Source organism: Pleurodeles waltl, chromosome 10 (genome assembly GCF_031143425.1).
Source record: "Pleurodeles waltl isolate 20211129_DDA chromosome 10, aPleWal1.hap1.20221129, whole genome shotgun sequence".
In the NCBI taxonomy this organism is placed as follows: domain Eukaryota; kingdom Metazoa; phylum Chordata; class Amphibia; order Caudata; family Salamandridae; genus Pleurodeles; species Pleurodeles waltl.
In genome coordinates this window covers 293,089,213-293,113,209 of record NC_090449.1, presented here as the reverse complement: position 1 = coordinate 293,113,209, position 23,997 = coordinate 293,089,213, and the positions used below count along the sequence as shown (strand labels likewise).

General features: G+C 45.5%; 1 protein-coding gene across 5 annotated transcripts in view; it reads right to left on the bottom strand.

Moving 5' to 3' along the window:
* Positions 1–23,997, bottom strand: part of BFAR (bifunctional apoptosis regulator) — a 180,710-nt gene that overhangs the window by 106,421 nt on the left and 50,292 nt on the right. For all 5 annotated transcript variants that reach the window (XM_069210433.1, XM_069210429.1, XM_069210432.1 and 2 more), the window contains 2 exons: positions 19,187–19,391; positions 17,390–17,559 (listed from right to left, as the gene is read on the bottom strand). In XM_069210433.1, coding sequence (XP_069066534.1) covers positions 17,390–17,559; positions 19,187–19,391 — 375 coding nt within the window. The remainder of the gene's footprint in view (positions 1–17,389; positions 17,560–19,186; positions 19,392–23,997) is intronic.

Genomic DNA, 23,997 nt, shown 5'->3' with positions numbered 1-23,997 from the left:
CTCCAGATGCACAGTCACACAGCCGGAAGATGAGGATGACCAGTTTCCTCATGCGAGCTGATCTCGCCCCAAAATGCTCCAGACTTGCTCCACCGCAAACATGCAGCAGATATTACTCCACAGTGCTCACATATCACCGCCAATGTTGTTCCAATGTGCTTCAGCCTCGTTCTACGCACAGGACAGCAAAACTCCAACATTTGAAAACTGCAGAAGCCAGAATTGTATGTAACTAAATAAGGAGATAAATCACAGTACCTTATCTCACACTGCAAGTAATCCAGATGAAAAGAAGAACTTGTTAAAAGAATAAAAGATTTTTCCTCTTTAGTAATGATGAGTAGGTAATCCAAATGGGTCCAAAAGTTCCAAAAAGAAGACAGTACCACACCTGTGCTGTCCAATGGTAACAAGTACGTCATCTTAGGTCGTCAGAAGAGTAAGATCCAAAGATAAATACTGCAAAAGGCAGTTAAAACTATCTTTATTGGAGACAGCACAGTACCAGCCTGCTCAGACTGGCAGCAGAACAAATCTGCCCTCAACCATTCTATACCAGAACTCCCAGAACAGAGAACTGGTATGAGCCACAGTTGAAAATACAAGTAAGTAAGGTAAAGGGAACTTCGCTAAATATTACACTGACCCTGCAGCATTGAGCAGATTACAAGCCCCCACCTTTGCTGGGAAGCACTTGAGCTATCAACTGAATGACTAGTAGCATTCAGAGCTCCTTTTCACAAGGGAGGTGCCCTCAACATTCAGGGAAGAGGGGTAGTTGGTTGGCCTGCCCCCTTACCCTATCACTGGCCCCTTAGCGAGTGAAGAGTCACTTAAAGACTGCAGAGACCCCAATTGTTTGCCCGCTCCTCCTCCATGAAAAGCTAAGTTGGTACCTCAGAACTCATCCCTCCCTTAACACTGTGTCCTCTCTACCCACCTACTACTATTGCTGGCCGCTTGTCCCCTTTCCCATTCCTTACTTTGCTCTCATGACTGATGGGGGCAGACAAAAAAGCCCAATGAAGACCCCCTGTGGGCTTTCTAGCTTGGAAGTGGGGGAGGGCGGGGGGCACACTAAGGACCCATCTGCATTATCACGGGCTTGGACCACACACCTGTAGATGAACTGGACGCAATCCTGGCTGCCACTGGCTAAACCAGAGGTGCTCTGGAGAACAAAACGGATTTCTTTGTGATTAGATCTGAGTTTATGGAGGGATGATCACAGGATTATGGCTGACCGGGTAGACAAGGTGGAATCCACCTTATCTGACTTGGCCCTGGTTACAAAGGACCATCGCCTACCCTTACAACTACGTCCGAGCACATCAGAGTCCTGGGAAACAGAACAGAAGATCAAGAGGGCAGAGTTAGGCTCAATAACATCAAAATTGTTGGATTGAGGGAAGAACACTGAAGGGTACTTTATGATCGCCTTTTTGGAAGTCTGGCTCCAGAAGGCGATAGCCTTGGAAAAACTTCTAAATTCTATGTACCAGAGAGTGCAATGGGTACCAGCTCTGCACCTTCCATGCTCATGCACCACTGAGACCAGTCGTGGCCAGTCTTCTGCATTCCAGAGACCAACATTTTCTGCTGTGGCACTTGTGAACTACTGGCCCCATCATTGTGGAGAAAGCAAGGGTCTTGATCCTCCACAACTTCACAGGGATAGTGCAGAATCTCAGAACATCTTCACAGCACTGAAACAGAAACTGTGATAATTGGCAATCCCATATGCTCCACTGTTCCTGGTTAGATTGAGGTTTAAGCTTTATGGAAAATCCATATTTTTCACAAAGCCAGTTGAGGCTTGGGAATGGACTGATACCTATGAAACCCAGGACCACTCAGGATAGCTGATGGGCTCTGCTGTACCCCAGAGACGCAAACGGATTTGGTCGAGGAGATATAGAGGTACCTGGCCCACCCAGCAACCCGGCCCAAGCTGGCAGGTGATGGGAGTCCCTAGAGAAAGGAGACTTCTGGAATGGGCTCTGAATCTGGAATGAGTCCCAGGCTTCGGACTCAAGTGTTTTTCTGCAGATTACATCATTTGACTAAGTTTCTCCTTGAGCTTAAAGGCGGGATAGGGGGACTTAAAGAAGCCTCTTCACGTACACATAGCGAGGAGGCTCATAATTTTTTGAGGCACTTACAGACCCAGTCATGAGGCTGTGGGAAGCAGGCGTTCGATTTGCTTTCCAAGTGCTCCCCCCCTCCCCTTGAACCATGAGTGACAAGTCCACTGTAGTGTTGCTGAAGTTGTGATTGAAATATGGTTCAACAGAGTTTGGACGGTACACCACAGCTAGTATTACTTCCACTATTATGGTATCACCTGTAATCTGCTGGGCCTTTCTTCTTTGAGTGAGAGACAGAGCACAAATGTACATTAAAGGCACAAGGCCCAGATCACCTTACTTCAAGAAACCCACCTTACTAAAACAGAGGGTCTAGCTCTTCAGAAATTCTGCGGTGGGAAGCTATATGCCAACATCTATTCAACATTCACTGGGGGTAGGAGAGTATTAATCTGGATCCTACCAGGGACATGATTCTTGCTTCAAATTAAGATCATTGACTCGCATGGCCGGTACATAGTACACCCCCCCAACATCAACCAACCGACCTTCCTGAAAACAATGGCACCTCATATAACCATAGTATTACCTTATCCACCAATTATGGGAGAGGATTTCAATTCCATAGCCAATGTCATCCTGGATAGCTTGCATCCTCCCCATCCTCTTCCCCAATTAATTACAGTGTTAATTTCTTAGATGGTCTAAAGAATGGGGTTTACAGAATCGGGGAATGCTCAACGTCCAGAGCGCAGTGACTATCCTTTCTATTTAGGTATGCGCTATTTGTCTGTTTGAGTAGCCACATTTCTATGCATAAGAAGTATGCACGAAAGAATGATACAGGGTCAATACCTTGGTAAAACTCATTGTGAACAAAACCCATTACTGTTGTCTGTGTTGTGATCGGGAAGCTCAATGTTGTAGCCTCGGATAAACTGTTTTTCAAAAACAATAGTGGGGTGTCACGATTCGCAACGTCTTTAGCTAGAATAAGAGAAGGGCTTCATAACCTTTGATTGAATGGGAGGCATGGTGAAATGGCAACTCAGCAGGGTTACCCTCCCGCTCTCTGTACTATTTGTCATGGCCACAGAACTATTGACTATTATACTTCGCAAGGGCAAGTATTTTGGAGCGCAACTGATCAACATCTCCCTTTGAGCTGACAACATGGTATTATATCAGGGGGTGAATGATCACATGTGCAGGGTGCCCTTAGGGCCTTGTAGAACTTTGGTCGACTCTCTGGGCTTTGTGTAAACTGAGGCAAATCCTATGCATTTCTGCTGCATACTCCGGCGACACAGACAATGCCCCATTAAAAAGAGAACGATCTATGATGAGAGCCGATTACTTTCTGATATTTGGAAGGATGCATTTATCACAAAGAAGCTGAATTGCTAGAAGGCAACATCTGAGCGACACTAGCTTCCTTAAGACAATCTGTGCATTTCTGGCTAACACACTCATTATCAGTGATAGGTAGAACTGCATTAGCATAAATTATTTTTCTTCCTGGGCTCTTATATTTTTTTCGCAACATTCCCGTTTCGACTTCCTAAATCCATCTTTCATAAGAAAGGCAGGTTGTTGGTATATCTCATTTGTGGAACGGATCAGCATAAGATCGCTCTGACTAAGGTGGGATGGCGGTTCCAGATATAGAGATGCATTATCTCGCTGTGAAGCTAAAGTGGGTGACCTGGTTGGGGTGGTGGAGGGTTGGGGATAAGGGTTGCAGGGGGAGGGGGCACTGCAGCAGGGCAGCCATTGGGACATAATTCTTACACATTTCACCTACACTGCTAGTTTTTTTTTGCATCCTGCAGTACTACCCGTTCATAGATGATGGCAAATGGATGCTCTCTGTTCCAAACCAGGATATTTCTGAGGAGTGATCGACCAGCACCCTCCAGAACATGGGGATAAGATTGACTGATTAAGCTGGGTGAATTCACTCAAAACCTGTTAAGAGTACAACTAGAGGGCCCTGTGACCCACATTATTCCCAAGAGGGGTGGGAATAATCTGGGCCACACTGCCATATAGTTGCACTCTTGGGTAACCGCGTTTGGGTAAAAACCTCAGTCTAAGTTTCTTTATAATTATTGTTTAGATTTCCTTTGTACCCCTCAGTCCCCCCCCCCACCTTCTCCTCATGTCTGTTCATATTTTCCGGGTATTCTGTGCTTCCATGACCGGTTTTCGTATGCACAGGTTACAGCACTATCATTTTAAATGTTGATTGTGCGGTCAAGGCAGAATGTTAATGTTTTTTTTGGGTCCTGATGGTGGAGTCGCTCTTCTTCTGATGGATGTGGAGGGGCGTAGAAAGTGGGCAAGGGGACAGACTGTACTACATGAAATGGTGTTACCACTTTCGGCAGGAAAGAGACCATAGTGTGAAGCACCAGTGTAGCAAAGTGCCACCACCCTCTCCCCCTCACCTTTTGCCTAGTGTTGATGCGAACTTTGATTGAAAGTGTGCTGGGACCCTGCTAACCAGGCCCCAGCACCAGTGTTCTTCCCTAAAACTGTATCTTTGTTTCCACAATTGGCACAGCCCTGGCACACAGTTAAGTCCCTTGTAAAAGGTACCCATGGTACCAAGGGCCCTGTGGACAAGGAAGTTCTCTAAGGGCTGCAGCATGTAATATGCCACCCTAGCGGACCCCTCACCCAGCACACGCACACTGCCTTGCAGCTTGTGTGTACTGGTGGGGGAAAAAAAGTCGACATGGCACTCCACAAACCACTGCCTGTGGCAAAGACAAGTCACCCCTCTAGCAGGCCTTACAGCCCTAAGGCAGGGTGCCCTACACCACAGGTGAGGGCATAGCTGTCAGAACAAAAAGCCCCTACAGTGTCCAAGGCCATTCTTAGACACTGTAAGTGTAGTGTAGCCATATTGAGTATATGGTCTGGGAATTTGTCATGGCTTCACTGACTACTGGGAAGTTTGGTATCAAACTTCTCTGCACAATAAACCCACACTGATGCCAGTGTGGGATTTACTGAAAAATGCATTCAGACAGCATATTAGAGACACCCCCTGTATGTTAGCCAAACTTCTAGTGTAGGACTGACCGGTCTGCGCCAACCTGCCACTTTCAGACAAGTTTGACCACATGGGGAGAGTGCCTTTGTGCACACCTCCCCCTACAGGGACTGTAACACCTGGTGGTGAGCCTCAAAGGCTCAGGCTTCGGGTTACAGTGCCCCAGGGCACTCCAGCTAGTGGAGATGCCCGCCTCCTGGACAAAGCCCCACTTTTGGCTGTAAGTCCGGAGGGAAAATTAGGGAAAACAGGGAGGAGTGACCACCCCAGTCAGGACTACCCCTAAGGTGTCCAGAGCTGAGGTGACCCCCGCCCCCCTCCCTGCAGAATCCTCTATCTTGGTTTGGAGGAAAGGGACCAATAGGGATAGGAATGTGCCCCTTCCCCAAAGGGAGCGGACACAAGGACGGTGTAGCCAACCTCAAGACTGTAGCCATTGGCTATTGTCCTCTGACCCCTAAAATGCCCCTAAATCTAGGATTTAAGGGCTTCCCTGAGCCCAGCTCACCAGATTCCTGGCGACCTACAAGAAGAAGAAGGACTGCTAAGCTGGAACCCCTATAAGAGAAGAAGCAAGGCGACAACTGCTTTGGCCCCAACCCTACCGGCCGGTCTCCTGCTTCAAAGAACCTGCAAAACGACCAGTGACACGTCCAGCGGGCCCAGCGACCTCTGTCAACTCCAGAAGACTGCCCTAAACGCAAAAGGACCAAGAACTCCTGAGGACATTGGCTCCGTCTAGAGAAAAACTTACACGCAAGGACTTCCACCTCACTCCAGATGCTGGAGTCTTGACCCCTGTGCACCCGACGCCCACGGCCCCTGTCCAGGTGGTCTATCCAGCAAGAGAGTGTCCCCAGGCGATTACTAGCAAGTGCCCTGCCTTGGTTGTCCTCTCCACCCCTTCATAACGACACCTGCAGAGGAAATAACGAGGACCCCTCTGACCACGAAACTTCGGATGAAGATATCCCATGTTTAAGAATACACTGTACCCGCAGCCCCAAGGACTTAGAGAAACCGACCCCCGGTGTCTCAATGTTCAGCAGGCGGCCCTCCTCCCTGTCCGATCAGTGGTGGGCCAGAGACACCCACCTGAACCTCACCTGCAGCCTCTGAGTGACCCACGGGGTCTCCTCATAGACAAGCACTGGAAATCCGACGTTCTGTTTGCACCCTGCACCGGACCGCCCCTGTGCTACTGAGGGTGTTTGTTTGGTGCCTACTTGTTGCCCCTCCAGTGCTTTTCTAATCCCCCCCTGATCTGCCCTCCGAGCCGTGGGTACTTACCTGCAGGCAGGCCTGATTCCGAGTACCCCGTCTCCATAGCAGCCCACGTTAAATTTGCTCAACTTTGACCTTTGCACCCGCCTGCCCCTGGGTTGCTGGCGGTGGGTGTTTGGGGTTAACCTGAACCCTAACCGGAAGACTTCCTAAAACCCGGAGACTGAAACTGTAAGTGTTGTACTTACCTGTAAAACAATCTAACATTTCTTCCCCCAGGATCTGTTCCTGAAAATTGCACAGTGTCATTTTTAAAATAGATTATTGCCAATAATTCAAAAACTGTATTACTTACCTATTTCAAACAAAGTACCGTTGATACCCGTGTTAAATACAAAACTTTTAAGGTACTTACCTGCAACTTAAAACTTGTGGTTCTAAAAGATTAATTAAGAAAATATGTTTTTGCAATATAAGAATCATTGGTCTGGAGTTAAGTCATTGAATGCGTGCTTCTTCTATTGTCTGTGTGTGTACAACAAATGCTTTGCACTACCCTCTGATAAGCCTATCTGCTCGACCACACTACCACTAAAGAGATCGTTGGTATTATCTATTTTAGCCTCTGTTAAGCCTCTGGGGAACCCCTTGACTCTGTGCACACTATATCTCACTTTGATATAGCATATACAGAGCCAGCTTCCTACAACCAGTTTGTCTGGAAAAATGGACAAGAATGGAGGCTTGGATGATAAAGCTTGCAGCTCACTTACCCTGCAAGTATAAGCGATTGCCACAAGAAATGGGGTTTTGTTCATGAGGAGCTAGAGGGGACAATCATGCTGAGGCTCGAAAGGAGCACACATCAAGAATATGAGGATCAAATTAAGGTCCCACTGACGCATAATAAAAAGCAAAGGAAGAAACATAAGTACAAGACCCTTTAGAAATCTATTTACAATACAGGTCCTAAATAAAGAAGGTTGGTCAGGCAGCAGCATGAAGGCAGACAGAGCAGAAATATAACCCTTTAAAGTTCCCAAACGCAGAGCCCTGCTGAGTAAGAATTAAAAGTAGAATATCAAGGAGGAAAGCAGAAAGTGGGTCAACAGACCTTTCTGTACAAATTTCTTCCATCGGCAGGCATATACAATCTTGGTGGAGGAACAACTGGCTGCTAGAAAAACATTGGAGACTTCGGGAGGAAGGTTGAAAGCGGTCAACTGTTGTGGCTCAATCTCCACGCAAGAAGGCGCAGAGTTGACAAGTTCGGGTGGTGCACCCTCCCCTGCTGATGAGACAGAAGATCCTCCCAAAGGGGCAGCCTGATCGGTGGATCGATAGCAAAAGCTCTCAAGAGGCAGCTGAAGCTTATCCAGGAGTAATGTAATGCACCTGCAATGTCACAGTAGTCAGTAACTCACTCACAAAATAACCACACAAGTGTTGCAAAAATAAAGGATTCCTTACTGCAGCACTAACTACTAGACCAGCAGTGGTATAGGTCCCTTTGGAGATACCTACACACAATATATACACGAAATAACCAGCAGAAATAGCATACAATACACAGAGCCTAATGGGAGGGCCAAACCATATAGTAAGGAAGTGGAATGTGAATAGTTAACCCAACCAAGGTAAATGGGATAGTTAGCTTGGGGTAGATGAAAAACACCAGAGGTAAGTACAGTAAGTGTCCCCAGTAGAGCCTCTACCCCTGAGGGGGAGTCAGGGCTAGCCCTTAGCACACCGGAAAGCCGTCAGAAGTCGTTGGAGTCCCACGAGTGATCTACAGGCGAAAGACAGAGGGAGTCACAAGGAGGCCTCAGCAGCACAACAAAATAGAAGTCCCACATAGCAGGAGTTGCAGGACAAAGGCTGATCTTCGAGGTGCGGAGTGCTGGAGGCCAGGGCTTCTTGGCGCCTGAAGATTTCCTGGAGGAAGAGTTAACAAGCCTTAGCAAGAGCAATAGTCGCGGTGCACAGAGGTTCTGTTTCAGTGGCAAGAGCAGGGGCTCCCCGTCACCCAAGTTGGTCAGAAGACTAGCAGGACCCAGAGGAGGTCACAGATCCACCACCTCTATTGCAGAGCCTTTCAAGGTCCATGGGGCAGCAGACCCCACCGGCTGGTCGACTTTATCTTGAGGTGAGTGCGGATGCAGGGGAGTGGCTCCTTCACTCCAAAGGAGATTCCTTTGTGCTTTCAGGTGCAAACAGAGTCATTTCGACCCTGGAGGATGCACAGCCTTGGATTCTGCAGAATTCTTACATTCTTCGCGCCAGGAGCAGACTTGTTTTGGCTCCAAAGCAGACCAGTAGCCAAGAGTAGAAGATGTCTTGCAGAGAGTTCCTTTTTGAGTCTTGTTTGACGAATCTGAGGTCCCACCCACAGAGGACCCCTTAAGTAACACTAAACGGGGGTTGATCACTCTCTGAAGCAACCCACCTGTTTGGGGGGGAGGGGGGGGGGTTTAAAGGGACATCTACCTGGCCTAACCAATCAGATGCTCACAGGGGCCTCTTCACATCTTGTTTTCAAATGGCAGAATCAAGTGGCCACCTGGCAGAGTCCTGTGCACCTCCCTAGGGGAGGAGCTAGGCAGGGGGTTCTTTGTGCAGTTTCACACCAGAGCGGGATCCAGGGATTCCTGATATGGTGCAAACCTGATTATGCAAGGAGGGCACCAAATGCAGCCACCCCACCCAGCCCTCAGAAACGTACAACACAGTGGGAGGTGGTATCACCTCCCCCTTGCAGGAAATCTTTTGTTCTGCCTCTCCAGCCTAAGCCGGACTGGCCACCAGGAAGACAGAACAGTGTCTGGGGTCAGCGGAAGTGCGGGCTGGCAGTTAGACACCCATAAAGCTGCACAGGCAAGACTGGGGGATCCTCTAAGAAACCCCCCAAGAGTACAAGGTACCATGCAACTAGATCTGTGTAGTTGCACGATTCCAACATGTTTGATACCTAACATGTCTAGGTTCGGAGAAGCCATTATGTAGTTGGATCACTCATGTTGACCAGTGAGCACTACATACCTTAAGATGGCTTCCCCACACTTACAGAGTCAAGGAAATGGAGCCTATGGTCTGTAGGGGCACCCTGCTTGTGGACGAGTACACTCACACTTAGAGACATGCACCCTGTCCTTGAGTTGAACGGCCTACCAGAGGGGTGACTTGCAGTGTCTAAGTGCAGTGACCAGAATATAAGGCAAGCCCTACATCTGTAGTGAAAGAGTGCATGCACCATTTCATGCAGGATGCAATGGCAGCCTGCAGAGACAGTTTGCATGGGCCCGTGGATGGCAAAATACATGCTGCAACCCATGGGGGACCCCTAGTGTACCAATGCCCTGGGTACCAAGTACCATATACTAGAGACTTACAAAGAAGCACCAGTATGCCAATTATGGGTGTAATAAGTTTACCAACAACCAAATTTAGAGGAGAGATCACAGAAACTGGGGTCCTGATTAGCTGGATCCCAGTGATCAACAGTCTAAACACACTGACTTCAGGCAAAAAGTGGGGGTAACTATTCTAGAGAGATGGCACTTTCCTACAAAGGAGATGGTTGATCCTGCCACCCACTGGATGCTCATGATCTAAAAGGGTGAGATTAGTAAGGCTTAGAGGCTGAAGCGGACAGGGGAGGTGGTTGGAGCAGACTGCTGGCTACTCGACCCACATGATCGAGCAGAATCACGTCCACATCCAAGCACAGGCTTGGAAGCTTGCACGGGCTGGCGGCTGGGTTAGGGTTGGTGCAGTTGAAAGCCCCTTCCTTATACACGAAAGGTAGACTACGGATGATGCAAGGCAGATGAGAGGCCCAAGGTCTTGGCCATAGCCTACAAGTACTTAAAGCACTCCAGCGCAGAATCTGCCTTGTCCCCGAAGAGACAACTGCTATGAAAGGGCATGTTCATGAGGGAAGCCTGGCCATCCCCTTAAAAGCCATATCTTCTCAGCCAGGCATGACACTCTGCCCAGCGATTCGGTCGTGTCCAAACACCAGCGAACAGTGAATTAAGGTGTGTCTCTCCCATCTTTGACTGCTTGGGAGAGAATGGCCTCCTCTGGGGCTTAAGGCAGCACTTGCACAACCATATCCTGCAGTGTGAGCAAATAGTGGCCCAATAAGCGTGCACTATTCAATGACAACAATGCAAGGCTGGTGAAAGAAAACATCTTACCAAATCTATCCAACTTCTTGGATTCCCTGTCCGGGGATGCAGCAGGGAATGCGCCATGGGAAGTGGAAGTTTAGACCACTAAGCGTTCTGGGGTGCGGTGCAGAGTAAATAAATTTGGGTCCCGTGGGGCAGGGCGATGGTGGCGGGCAATCTTCCTAGTCACAGGAGCCCCTTTGCTGGGCTTGGACAAAGTTCCCAGAAGGACATCGGTCAGGGATTCATTGAAAGGGAGCAAGGGTTCGGAGGAGGAAGCTCCCGGTTGCAGCAACACAGTCAAGATGCTGATTTTGACTGCCACTGAGGACAGCTTGAGATCAAAGACCTCCGCTACCCTCTTCACCACCATAGCAAAAGTAGCTCCCTCCTCTTTAGCCATCAGAGGGGGGGGGGGAGCATGCCGGTATCTGGGGATGTTTCTAGACTGCTGACATCACCCAGTTCATCACACCAGTCCATATCCTGCTCTTCTGACTGGTATTCTAAAGGGTCCAGTGACCCTCCCATTCCGCCCGAGGTACAGTCCTTCAGAATAAGGCTGTGGTGCCGACCTAGGACACGAGTCCTGTCAGCACCGGCACCAGTCAACCAAGTTCCAGCTTCATGTCTGATTCTGGAATGATAATGGGGGTGGCACCACCGGTAGGCGCTGGCAGCAGTGGCTTCGGGACCAATGTCGGGGAAGGTCGCAGTGGCGAAACCGGTGCTGATCCGGACCCAAGATCGGATCCACAGGAGTTCATCTGAGCTGAAGCCGCCAGTGCAGACCCAGATAGGGCACATCTGACCCCACAGGACTCAAACTTGCTCTGGAGGGGGGTCGATTTGCTCAAAAAGGAGGTGCATAGCCTCATAAAATTCCTTGATTTGGTGGGAGTCGCTACAGGAAAGATAGGGAGGTGCAAAGTCTGCCCTGTCGTATGCTCTGCAGAATCATGCCTTGGACGCCGATGTTCCTTCATCTTGTTGGCCGACGGACAAGGATAAGTCGAACCATGCATCAACTTGTGTTTTTTGTGCCTCTTACCTGAATGTCTCGGCGACATTGAGTGGGACGAAGAGGACATCCTCGAATGGTCCCGAGACCTTCCTCTCGACTGGGATGGACACCTCTGAGTAGTCGCAGAGGCGCCTGTTGTGCTGCTAGCAGCTTTAGGGACCGCTCCCTTAAAGCCTTCAGTGCTAAGGCCCGGCAGTCAGAGAATGACCAAGATTCATGGTGGCGCTCAAGACATCCAAGGTGTGGATCCATAACAAACATGGTGCGGTGACAGGCGGCACACGGTTTAAAACTTGTCTTTCTCGAACACATTCCCTTGACAAACCAGGAGGTTAAAAAAAAAAAAAAATGTGGGGGGGTAGGGGGACTTTGAGAAAGTGTTAGAAAAAAAAAACTGTTAAAAACCAAAAAGTGACACAGAGAGCAGCTCTCTCCGGATCTGCACTAACTGGCATGGAAAAAAAAAAATGACAGCGCGCTGATTTGAGGTCTAAGCAGGGGATGGAGATGTCGTTTTTGGTGAGGATGATGCCGCCTAGAGCTGACTGACACCACCTACTGGCGCACAGGGGTACTGCTCACGAAAAAATCTTTCCTCAATCCAGTCAGACTCCTAGGGAAATTCAAAGGGAAGGAATCTGCAGCTAGAAGGCTCTATCAGATGAATAAAACACTCTTTGTAAGGTCTGTATTCTAGCACGGTCCCCACGGGAACCAGCAACCTGCTCTTTTAACTGTGAACCGGGTTATCCCCCTATTCACTTGAAGCTAAATCTTGTCTCAGCCCCGCTAGAGAGTAAGAGTCTCGGAAGTCCCACAAAGGCTAGTTTAAGTTAAAAGGTCCCAGCGCCCTCAGCATCACAGGCAAAGCAGCTGTCCCTGCCCCAAGGATCTGCAACTTAAGGTTCAGTCTTACCTCCTCCTGCTGGAAACAAGAAAGAGGACTGGAGTATTGAGCAAGAATCAGTCTCTGTGCAGCCTGTACTAGTCGGGAACTCCATAGCATTTCTCCCTTGTTGCAGTAAGTACTTCAGCAGACTCTGGGCATTCGTGAAGTTTTGATGACGATCCAGCAGCTCTGAGTTCACTGTTTGCACTTGGTTCATGGGTCCCGGCTCACTCCCTCTTCCGCAACCAGTTCCAGGCATACGAAGGGGGACGGGTTGTTTTCCCGTACTCTCAAGTAGACGCCTCTCAGAAAGTTACAAGTCTGTCCACTGTCAGTTCTGTTACCACTGTGCTGCTCCAAGGCGGCACCCCTCAAGATTCACTGCAGCCCCCACTTGTCATAAGAAGATGGCAAACACGTATTTAAGGCAGCATTCCACTTCAGATCACAATGCTACACAGGGCGATGACGCTTTTCACCACAATGCTGCACTTGGGTGACAATTCACAGTGGCCCCCACCTGGAGGTCGCGAACACAAATGAGGCAGTATCTTTCTTTGGATCACAGTGCTGCACAGGTTGGCCGCCCAGAACCTTCACCAAAGCCCCCAACGTGGATCATGAACACTGCACAAGGGTGGACGGCCCAAATGGTGCAGCAGTCCAGAGGTGGACTTGAATCTCGCACTCTGATCCTCAGATTCACTTGACAGGATCCCCACATGACCACGTCCCTCAGGAAATCTCCCAAGCCTCACAGAGTCCTCTGGTTTTGGCTCAGGAAGAGGCTGGTGCTTCACGCTCCAGGGCGAGTAGTCTTGATTCTCCTGGGTGATATCCCTCACCCAACAGGGATACTGGGAGATCATTAGTCCCCAGTCCTGGTCCAAACAGGCAGAACTTGTGCTGAGCTCCTCCACGCTGATGTATATCTTCCATTTGGTGTTTTGGGAGTCTCATGTTCTCACGTTTATTATTTATTTCCAGACACAGATGTGATTAAGTGCCAAAGTTTTTGCTCCGGAGACTCCCACTTTTAAGTGCCCTTTGCTGTGTTCTTACTGTCTAACACAGAAGGAACATCTACAAAACTGCTAGCCCCAAGCACAGGACATAGGAGTGAATAGAGGTTCACACACAGCTGTCAGCTTCAGTGATAGGTAAATCAAACGGTTACCAAAGACACCCAGCCCAACTCTTTATGATTCAATTATCTGCTCATCTCCTTCCTGAGAAGGGTCAATGCCCCTTTTGAACACTGCCATCTCTTAGAATTAAAGAGCCCATGGAGCTCTTAGTAATGCAGCAATCCACAAATCTGTCTGGGAGGAATGAATCTTCTACCTTCACATGTTCCTCCAGCAAGCCATGGATCTCCCAAAATGGAACCAAGTGGCCTCCATGTATTGTGCTCTTCACACGCATACATAAATCCCAGCATGGTACACACAACTGCACAAGCTATCTGGCACTGCATTTAACCCACTGCAGGCAAAGAGTGGGATAAGCACACAACAGCAGAATTTTACTAGAGTCACCAGGAGGCGGCAATCCTCCGACACAGGTAAAAAGACCTGTTCATTATACTTAACACTAAAACTTAAAGCACAAAATGCTTCCACCTCTGTGCTGGTTCTACTTAGCTCCTAGGTATGGCAGTAGTCTTCCACCACCCAATGGTAGTGCTTTGAGCGCCCTGACTGTCTCAGCAAGACTGCAGTCCATGAGACAGGTCTAGGTCGTGGCTACACACGCATGATCCACGTTCGCCCTCGACCAAAAATTGTTACCAAGATTCCAGATAACACTGCAGTTGGGGTACTCAAGGCAGTGGCACACGTCCATTAGCATGCAAGGCTCTTTTTTGTCCCAACAAAGCTTAAACAAGTTATTAAATAATTTATTAAATTGCACAGCAATGCATAAAGAGCCTATTAAAGGACTCATTGCATTCATTCCCAAAAATAATGGTAGGGGACTTCACATTATTTAAAGAATTCTCTACACCAGTGATGGAGAATAAAGCATGTACCTCACAACAGCTATGGCAGCTGCCCACATTTTTAATGAACAAGATTCAGAATGTCTGTGATAACACTGCTTTGACCAACACCCACTTGTGCTCAGACAATGACTTTTGAGCCAGAAACCCAGTGAAACGTAAGAAGTTACGGTTGCTCAAATGTGAATTTACATTAAAAGAAACAGATTATAAGAGGCGTTTGGCAAAACAGAAAGAGTTTGTTTAATTAAACATTACGGCCGGGAAAGCAGTTACAGAACCAGAGTCTGAGGACTGCCTCTAGATGTACATCAATTTGGAGTGGTGTTTTATACCTTTCTCCAAATACCATAAAATAAATAAAACATGCCTTTTTTGTTTAAGAATGCGAACAGTAGTCATGGAGTCATAAATAAGGTACTGATAACAAATGCAAGTGTCCTTGCGTGGACACAATGTGGGCCCGCGAGTACGTGTCCAGATATCTGGCCTGGGCGGCACGTGGCTGCTGCATGTGCTGTGTTCTGAATGGCTACGTGTTCCTAAGTACATGTAGCATCTAACTTTATGGTGTTTTTGGGAATACACACATCCCTTTGGCCATGTGTGTTTTATTGGGGCCAATCTCCTGGGACCACTGTCATACTGCTGCACCTATCTGTGGGATTTTATCTAAGTTTCCTGTTTGCGCCTTTGTCTGCGACTACGTGTCACCCCACCTATGACCAGGAAGCCAGTATCCTCAGAACCTAGGTCACAGAGCCTGCCTGAGACCTGAGACCTGTGTCGGGGTTGACGGAGAGCTCACGGCGGGGGAGTCCAACAATGGTGATCTGACCTTGTTCACATATATGAATGTATCGCTGTGTGCATTGACTATTATTCCAATATTAACATTAGTGCCAAACATGGAACTAGAGAGATTAAAAGGTGTCTCAAATTAGGAGACTCTCTTACTATCTACCCTACATACCATCTTTAAAATGTAGTGGACTTACTGCACATCATATGCTAAATTTTATTAAATAATGTCCTCAATCAGGGCTCAGTCCCCGTGCAGTTGAAATATTTCACTGTTTGACTTCTTTAGAGAAATAACTCTTTAACACCTAATTTCTTTCACTTGTTTCAGTTAAGGCCATGGAGATACTGGTCACTAAAAGGTAACTTATTGTCTATACACCTGTAGAATGTTGGACCATGCTCACAAGGAATCTTTCTACTAGAGGCACAGAGTCAGTTGTTCTTTTTTATCAGACAACTTAAAACAGATGATTCGGTTACTGCCCCAATCACTGTAGACCTTTGGCTGTATTCAAGAGTTTATCATTCAGATTTAGTTAATCTTCTATGCCTTGACCTGGCTAGGTAGGCCCACAAACAAATAGCTTTGTTGTTATCAAAGCAACATCAAGCAGCCTCTCTTCCACTATTAAGGTCCACTTCTCTCTAACACTCAGACTTGCATTGTTCAATTTTATGCCTTTAATTTAGGTGATAGTGTTTAAGACTCAACCTTAGATGAAACTCAAATTATATTGAGAATGAATGTGGGATGAATTAATGTGGGACAAGTGACATTGCTTCCTGTTGTAATATCTTTATCCCCACCATTGTTGAGTAAATGGCAAGGAGCTGACCAACGATGGAAAATTGATGTTACAATCTTGGTGCATGCTACAAACCTATGGAGCCCCTCACTCTGGCAATTAGACATGGATGCAGCCCTAGTACAGATAAAGTTTGGATTCTTAATTTCAAGTGTGACATTAAGCTAGCTCCTCACAAAAAGCCTTTTCTGGTGCATGATTATCAGACTTCAAAGGAACTGCATCTTTACTGCCAACTACCACATCAAAGCTGATGATAGATGCAATGATTTCCATTTGCCTGGATTATGACATGTCACTATGTATTTCATCCTTTATTTCGACACCATAGAAAGCTTCACTGGTTTACCATTCGTAAAATGGACCATCAAGAAACAAGGATGTCAAGACTCTCAACTATGTCTTGTGAGATGCCAAAAATGGATACAGACAAGGAGGAGGAAAGTTTTCCTAGCTAGTGATTTACCTATGAAATAGTAAGACTGATTCAACACTAAGCTTTTAGGTATAACCTAAAGCCTGGTTATTCTGCAAAAACACAATTAGTTTTCTACAACACCTCAAATGTCTAGGTAATTGAGTGGAGCTCATTCTACCCATGACCTCACAGAATATGCTTACTGTTGAGAATCCCCTTTTGACAGCAGTATTTTTAACGAATGTTATAAACTCACACTTATTGCAGTAGTAACCGGCATAACAGAAAAAGCAAGCCGATCTTGATCATTAATTAACCAAACTGATATGGAGTTTCAAATCAGCGTATTGTGAATTGATAAAGAATGTGGAACGGACCAAGTGACTGCCCTGCCTGTAGACTCTTTGGATATATCCCTTTGCAAAGCCATTAAAGCAACCTCAGCTCCGGCAGAAAGCTCAGGCAGGGAGATCCATTTTTAGGGAATGTGAATTTAGGAGATGACCAAGCAGTAACCAGTACAATAGCGGTACATTTTATGTTAAGACTGCAGACCTCAATTTAAGTAATCTGCTAATGTCAATTTAAAAATGTACAGTCTATAAAATAGTCCACAGAACCAAGAAAGCAAGCAGACTTTCAGGACTGAAAAATGTAATTATCCAGAATTCACAATGTCTGGCACACATTCTACGTATTCTGGAAAACAAAAGAGCTAAAATAACGCAAACTCACAACCCAACATTGTTATACAAGCACTCATATATAGCTGGCTCGTTATTAAATAAAATGTAATAGCAGCAATGTGGTGGACACACCAGCCCAATGTAATATTTACATATTTTAAGTAAAGGGGGCTTTAACACATTCTCTCAACAAAGAGCTCACATTTGATGTCTTACCTTCCATTGACCCTCTCAACTAAAAATCTCTCTGTGTAGAAGGAGGCCCAGGGGCCTAACTGCTCTAACCATAGGATCACCTCCTCTGGAGTCCATTTTTCAACTGGTTTGTGTACAAGTAGGTCATGTTCAGACTCTCTGCTGCTCCAGTGATAGACCAGCAAAACTACCTGAAATGTAAAAGACATTTACTACAATGCATTCGAAAAAGTAAGCACAAAGAGGAAACAGATAATTAAATGTTTTATTTTTTATTTTTTTTGTAAATCAGAGCTTTGCATTTTTAAGGCCACCACAAGTCGGGGTTGTTTTTCTTCATGCCTCAATTGAATTTCTCCTGGCAGTTCGGACTGGAGTGTTCCTTATGGAGCAGGACCAAGACAGATATGCATATGACCTGTCTCGCTCTAGACAGACACAGTGGGTAAAAAACAATGGACTGGAACAAGACCTAAGTGATGGCCAAAGGAGATTAATTCAAGGATTTCTTTCCATCACTTTGTTTGTTGCTGCATATACAGGAAGGTCTTGTATATTATGCTTGACTCTCCCCTCTGCACTACATCTGTTTATGCTTGATGAGTGTGCACTCACAAGACTGTGTGCAAAATAAATGGTATTAGAGTGGGGGAATATAGGTATGCATGAGACTGTAGCGTCAATGCAGGTTAGCTTAGATGTCTGTGGGCTCGACAATGGACATGTCTTTAGTTCCTAGGTGAAATCAGCTATGGGAAATCTATCTTCTTTTACTTCTAAACTAATTTTAACACATAAGTAAGAAGTGTTATTATAAACTAGTCGGTATGAGCTAATGGATAGAATTAAATACATCAACAACACTAACTATACCTCTTAATACCTGGAGTAAAAAAGAATGTCAAGCATTACTTAAATAAAAAATGAAACTAAATGAATACATAAAGCATGCATTTCTAAGGTTGTACTAAACACCACAGCAACAGATTTCTATCAAGTAACAGTCAGGTGCAGTCCAATGTTATAAGACACAGACTACCCATTGATTCTTGTGTAGTACTGTTGAAAAGTGTATAAAACTCTAAGTCAGTCCGTCATTTGCAAGTTAGTTTCAAAATAGAAAGAAAAGCTATGTAATAAGCCATTCTTCAGAGGGATCATTGCTCAAGTAATAAAAAAAAACGAGAAAAAAAAAACATATTGTCTTAGGAAGTGTCAAGAATGAAAACAAAACAGAATTTTAATTTCCTGCACTGGGCATTGTTGTAACTGTTATGGGAGAAGATCCTGAACACAACGAATCAATACAACCTCTGATCAGAACGCTATGCGATTTCTGGAAGCAGGAGAACCACAGCAAACTCCAGGTCAGCTTCCTGTGCAGCAACTTTATAAGTAATGTGATGCCAGAATGTGCTTGTCAACTAAAAATCAAGAACACGCTTGGTACTTGCAAGTTCAAATTTTGTTCGCTTATTTAAAGACACTTTCAATGTTATTAGCCAGACAGGAGCCTGAACAATGTTTCCTTACGTGAGCTATACGTTAAACAGACAATCTACATGGTTCAATGATAATTCAGTTTATATATAGTATACATTACACAAAATCTCAATATAAATGAAAGATACATTAGAAAAGGAATTATTTAATCTAGATGTATTGACTGCTTGTTCTTAAATCCCTAACCAACACAACCTGCAGGTTTCACCTTCATGTCTAAGTCTGCATTTTATAAATCAAAAAAGTTAAGTGAACAAAATTAAAAAGAAAGAAAGGATGCCGTTATGGAAGGCATCAGAATGATGAAAGACTTACTGCTACAGCAGTCAAAGCTGTGAGAACGCCAGAGAAAAATCCACCGCCTCTTTGCTGATTAGCTCTTCCACGGTTTGGTGCAGTCTGTACCTGATCGTTGCCAAATTTGTGAAATGCCTGTAGACTGTGTGCTATATCTGGATTCTGCTGAATCTCATCATTCCGTTCCTTAATTATATCTGGGAACAAAGTTTCTATGGCATCCCTGAAAGAGTACAAAAAAGGTTTAGATGTCTCTTACAGTTGTGAAAGGAATAAGAGAAAACTACATTAAGAAAATGAAATCCATCATAATATATTTACAATGGTGAGAGCCCAATTACCTATGCTTATTAAATGGCTAAATATTGTGTATACTGAGCTTTAGGGTTCCACACAAATAGCAACCAAAAACTTTCCCCTACATTAGTCCTCTCCAGCAGGCCAGATTCTCAACAATGTTTCCAAAATACAAAATATTGAGAGCACCAAGTCCGCAGACAAAGCTAACAGTCCAGCTCAGTTTGCTGTTGCTCTTAATCTACTCAGACTGAACATGTTCTTAAGAGAGCATGGCAGGTGGTTCATGTAACAGAAACAAACCTTTAACACTAAGAGTACAAGACCATGTGTGCTTGTGTCTATAAATGCTGCCCTCCTGTCTCTACTCATGGAAAGATTGCACTGGAATGAATTTGATTCAAATGTGTGAAGCAGAACTGAGGCCAAATGGAGGTAGCTTGTATTTTATGAAGAACTTTATTGTATTTCCTTCCCACCCATCCCTTATAAGAAACACATTGCAGAAATCTGGGTGGAAAAAAAAAATTTAAAAAATTAAAATAAAATCACACAATCACTCATACTATATCGAGTTACACAGGTCCATGGCACGCAGCACATAATAGTTGTATTAGATAAATCGAACTAAGAAAATATACTGTTGTACAAGGGGTAAAAAAGGAACATTCCCCAGCTGTGACTATTACTTGGCTTGCAGTCAAAAAGTAGAAGATAAGACAGAGAAAAAACAAAGTGTTGAAAATTCACAGCTGCACAACAAAATATTGTGCATCAGAACATTATAACTAGGAACACTGGAATAATGGGATTATGCGGCAGCAGCGATGTTCGCAAAATTATATATTCAACTCAATCCCCAGATAATCCATCATCTGCAACATAATATGCACATTTAAAAAAAAATATATATTTTGTTTATAGCTCAAATGGTTCAAAAGTTACTAAACCTGCGACGGCACATGTCGCGCAATGGAAGGCCCTTTAGCAAAGCTCAACTGTTCCAATTTCTGATGCTTTTTGCTATATTTGGGTGTTAAACAGGCACTAATGAGGTGTAGCCAATGTCCAGACATTGTTACCAAGTTAAAATATGATGAAATAATGAAGTAGTACTATTACAAAATGTTCTGCATGATTTGCCTTTTCTTGCTGCATAATTTACTCAACCCTGCTGCATAATTTGACCCCCATCCTGCTGCATAATTCCAGTGGCCCAGATTATAACTAAAGTGCCATGTACACATGCATTATTATGGTACTACTTCAGTAAGTTTGAAAAACAATGACAGCTGGCTTCCCTAACTTACAAAAATTGTTTTAAAGCATCATCAATTCCATTTTGCTCCAAGGAAGACATAACACAAGTATCAATTAAGCAACTCAGCTTATGCTTCAGCACAACTTCGACTACTTTCTCTGGATTACTTTACCAAATTTATTTCCTTTCTTTTAAAAGGTTAGTCAGTGGGTTTTGTTTCGGATGACATCGGACTCTTAAAGGCATTTAAAAGCTTGTTTTGGGCAATATTTTTGCCTGGGTTAAGATGGTGCTCAAATTACTCGAACTACTAGAGAAGTATTTTCAGTTGGTGCGGTGTAGGAAGCTGGCTATCGATCAAGTGTACAGAATGCAGATGTACTCTATGCAGGCAGTACACGTGACCCCGATTGGCTGACAAATGTTAAAGTAATAACCGTAAATGCTCTCTTTTGTAGTAGTGTGGGTGAGCAGTCAGGCTTATCACCGGGTAGTGCTAAGCATTTGTTGAACACACAGTCAATAAATGAGAGACACCCTCGAAGAAATTCGAGACCAATATTGAAAATAAATAAATAAATAAACTTCTAGATGTTGTTTCTACATCATAAAATGTTCAAGGCAAATACTGTTGCAGAGTTATATTTCAGAGTGGGGTAAAGTATAGACAGCAATGCTCATTTACGCGGTAATGATTTTAAATGGGTACAGTACATGTACTGCATACTGGTATTTGCAAAAGGTTCTCTGGGGTCCCCTTTAGGTTGAAGGATGCTTGGGGGGCAATCGCACAAGAAACACCAGCAGTTCAGGTTTACCTGCCCTCGAGCGCCCGGGTGCAGAGGTACTGGTTGGTTTGGGTGCCTGGTGCTTTGCACGGTTGGTGAAGAGGGGGCCATTTAGAAACAAGCTACAGTAGGCAACTTGGGGACAAGTTTGGGAGCTCCCAACAGGGGGCTCAGTTTGTGAGGGTCCTGGGAGCTAGGGGTCATGGCTGATGTCTGTGGACCCAGGTCACAGGAATCCGGGGGCAGTGGGTTTTTATTCCTCTGGTCCTGTGCGTCGAAGTCAGTAATGGTGCTCAGCCAGAACTGCAGAGGGAGAAGAAAAACAGACAGTCGGGCCACTCTCGTGAACAGCCTAGTCGGTTCGGTCGCCAATCTGGTGCAGTTCGTCTTTGTGCGCGCTGTGGTGTCTGATCTACACACAAAAAAGGCCTTGGTTGTAGCAAATGCTCTGGTGCCCCAGGTATTGGTGCTGTAAGGTTCCGGAAAAGGCAGCATCTCAAGCGCTGGTAGAGGAGTCTGGCTGGTCTCCTGGTAACACAACCTCCTCCTGGCGTGTTGCTCCCTTGGTGGGCCCAATGGCCAGCAAAACATAGGACAGGGCAAGTGCAGTCAGTGCCTGCAGATGCAGGGGAATGGCTCCTCCACTCCAATTGAGATGCTGGCTGGCAATGTTCTAGTAGCCTTTCGAGGCTTTTGGGAGATACACAGCTGTAGGACGAGTTGGATCCAGCCAACTGTCGGGACAGCAGCATGTAGACAGGTTTTGGGGGCAAAAGCCCAGGCTGGTCCTCAGCTCTAGTGTTGGTCAGCACTTTGTCCTTCTTAAGTCAGCCGAATCAGAGTTCCTGGTGTCAGGGGGGCCACCTAAATACTGAATTTAGGGGAGTGTAGAGTAGCAGCCAATGGGCTACTTACCCCTGAAGTGACTAGACCCCCAATATGACCACTTCTTTTGGGGAGTGGGCAGAACCCGATCTTAGAATTCCTAATTCTACCAAAAATAAAAAGGTGGAAGCACATCAAGCAGCCCACCTTAGGGGTGTGACTAGCCTGGTGGTGCAACACACCTTCTTGCATAGCTAAGTTATCACCTGTCCTGGGGCCAAATGGGCTTCAGGGCAAGGGGTGGCTTCTCCCAGTTCATGGGGAAGCAGTGGTCACAGATCAAAAACGGCAAAGACTTTGAAGTCCCTGGCCTTGGTTTGAGGATTAACTAGCCATCCTGCTGGAGGAGGTGTGAACACATTCCTCCAGAGCAGGCACTGTTTCTGACCTAGAAGAGTATGGGCACTCCCCTCCAGGGGGTCAGAAATCTGTGGTGACAGGCTGGTCAAGACCAGTTCAGTCAACACACTAGAGGAATAGTAGGTTTTCAGACTTGCACCATGACACGCAGTCTGCAGTGGCAGTCTGCATGTAATTTGTATGGGGTCCTTAGGCTGGCACAATGAATGCATCAACCCTTAGGGACCCTCTTTAGTACCCATACATTAGATACCAGGGGTACCATTTACTAAGGTTCTAAAGTGTGGACCAATTGTTTTATTTTTAGTGGAAATAACACTGGTGGTGGAGCCTAGTTAGCAGGTTTCAGTGCACTGGCCCAGTCAAAAACCAGCATTCAGTAGTTCAAATGGAGGCAAAAAGTGGGGGGACAACCTGCAAAAAGCCTGGTTTCCTACAAGAGGCGAAGAAGGGTTTCATGGAAATGGAGGGAGAAGAGAGTGGGGGTAAGCTCATCTCTTGCTCATTACACTTGCAAAGTTTTGCTTTCCTGTATTTTCAATGTCACACCAAGAATGTGAAATAAATACATTTTTACTTACAGCATTTACGTATTTAACTAAAAATATGGTGTTTCATTTTTCATGTAAACTCATTTTGACATTAGCATTAAACAATGAGGAGTAAGAACATAATTTAACATAATTTTATTTGTGAAACATCAAAGCATAACAGTAGTAACCTGAGGGGGAAAGTTATAATTAAAAACAACAAAATGGAGAGAGTTCATGGAAGTAAGTTTTCTTACAGGAAAAGGGTCAATATAAAATGTTTAATCACATTCAATCTGTACGAAGCACATGACAAGCAAGCTTTATATCCACAAACATTTGAGGACCGTAATCGACATAACTGTGCAAAATGTCAGCCCCGCACTCCCAAAACGATTACCATCATTACTGGGTTATATTAAGGCAAGCAATCTAGTACACTGGGAGGAAATGGACCGCCTGTAACTTGGCGACTTATTCAGAGATGGGACACTGATGAGTTTCCACACCTACAGGAGGAAGATGGCTGAACATAAGGAGCAATTCTTGCTACTCGGGAAACTGTAAGAGCACTGGAAAGTTACTTGAAAAGAACTGCAGATACACACCGGTATTTTGGCCCTCCACAGAGAGGAGAATGGTCAACGACTAGTTAGCTGGTGCCACACAGGAGATGGACTACGAGGGCATGTTTCTGCAAGCATCAAG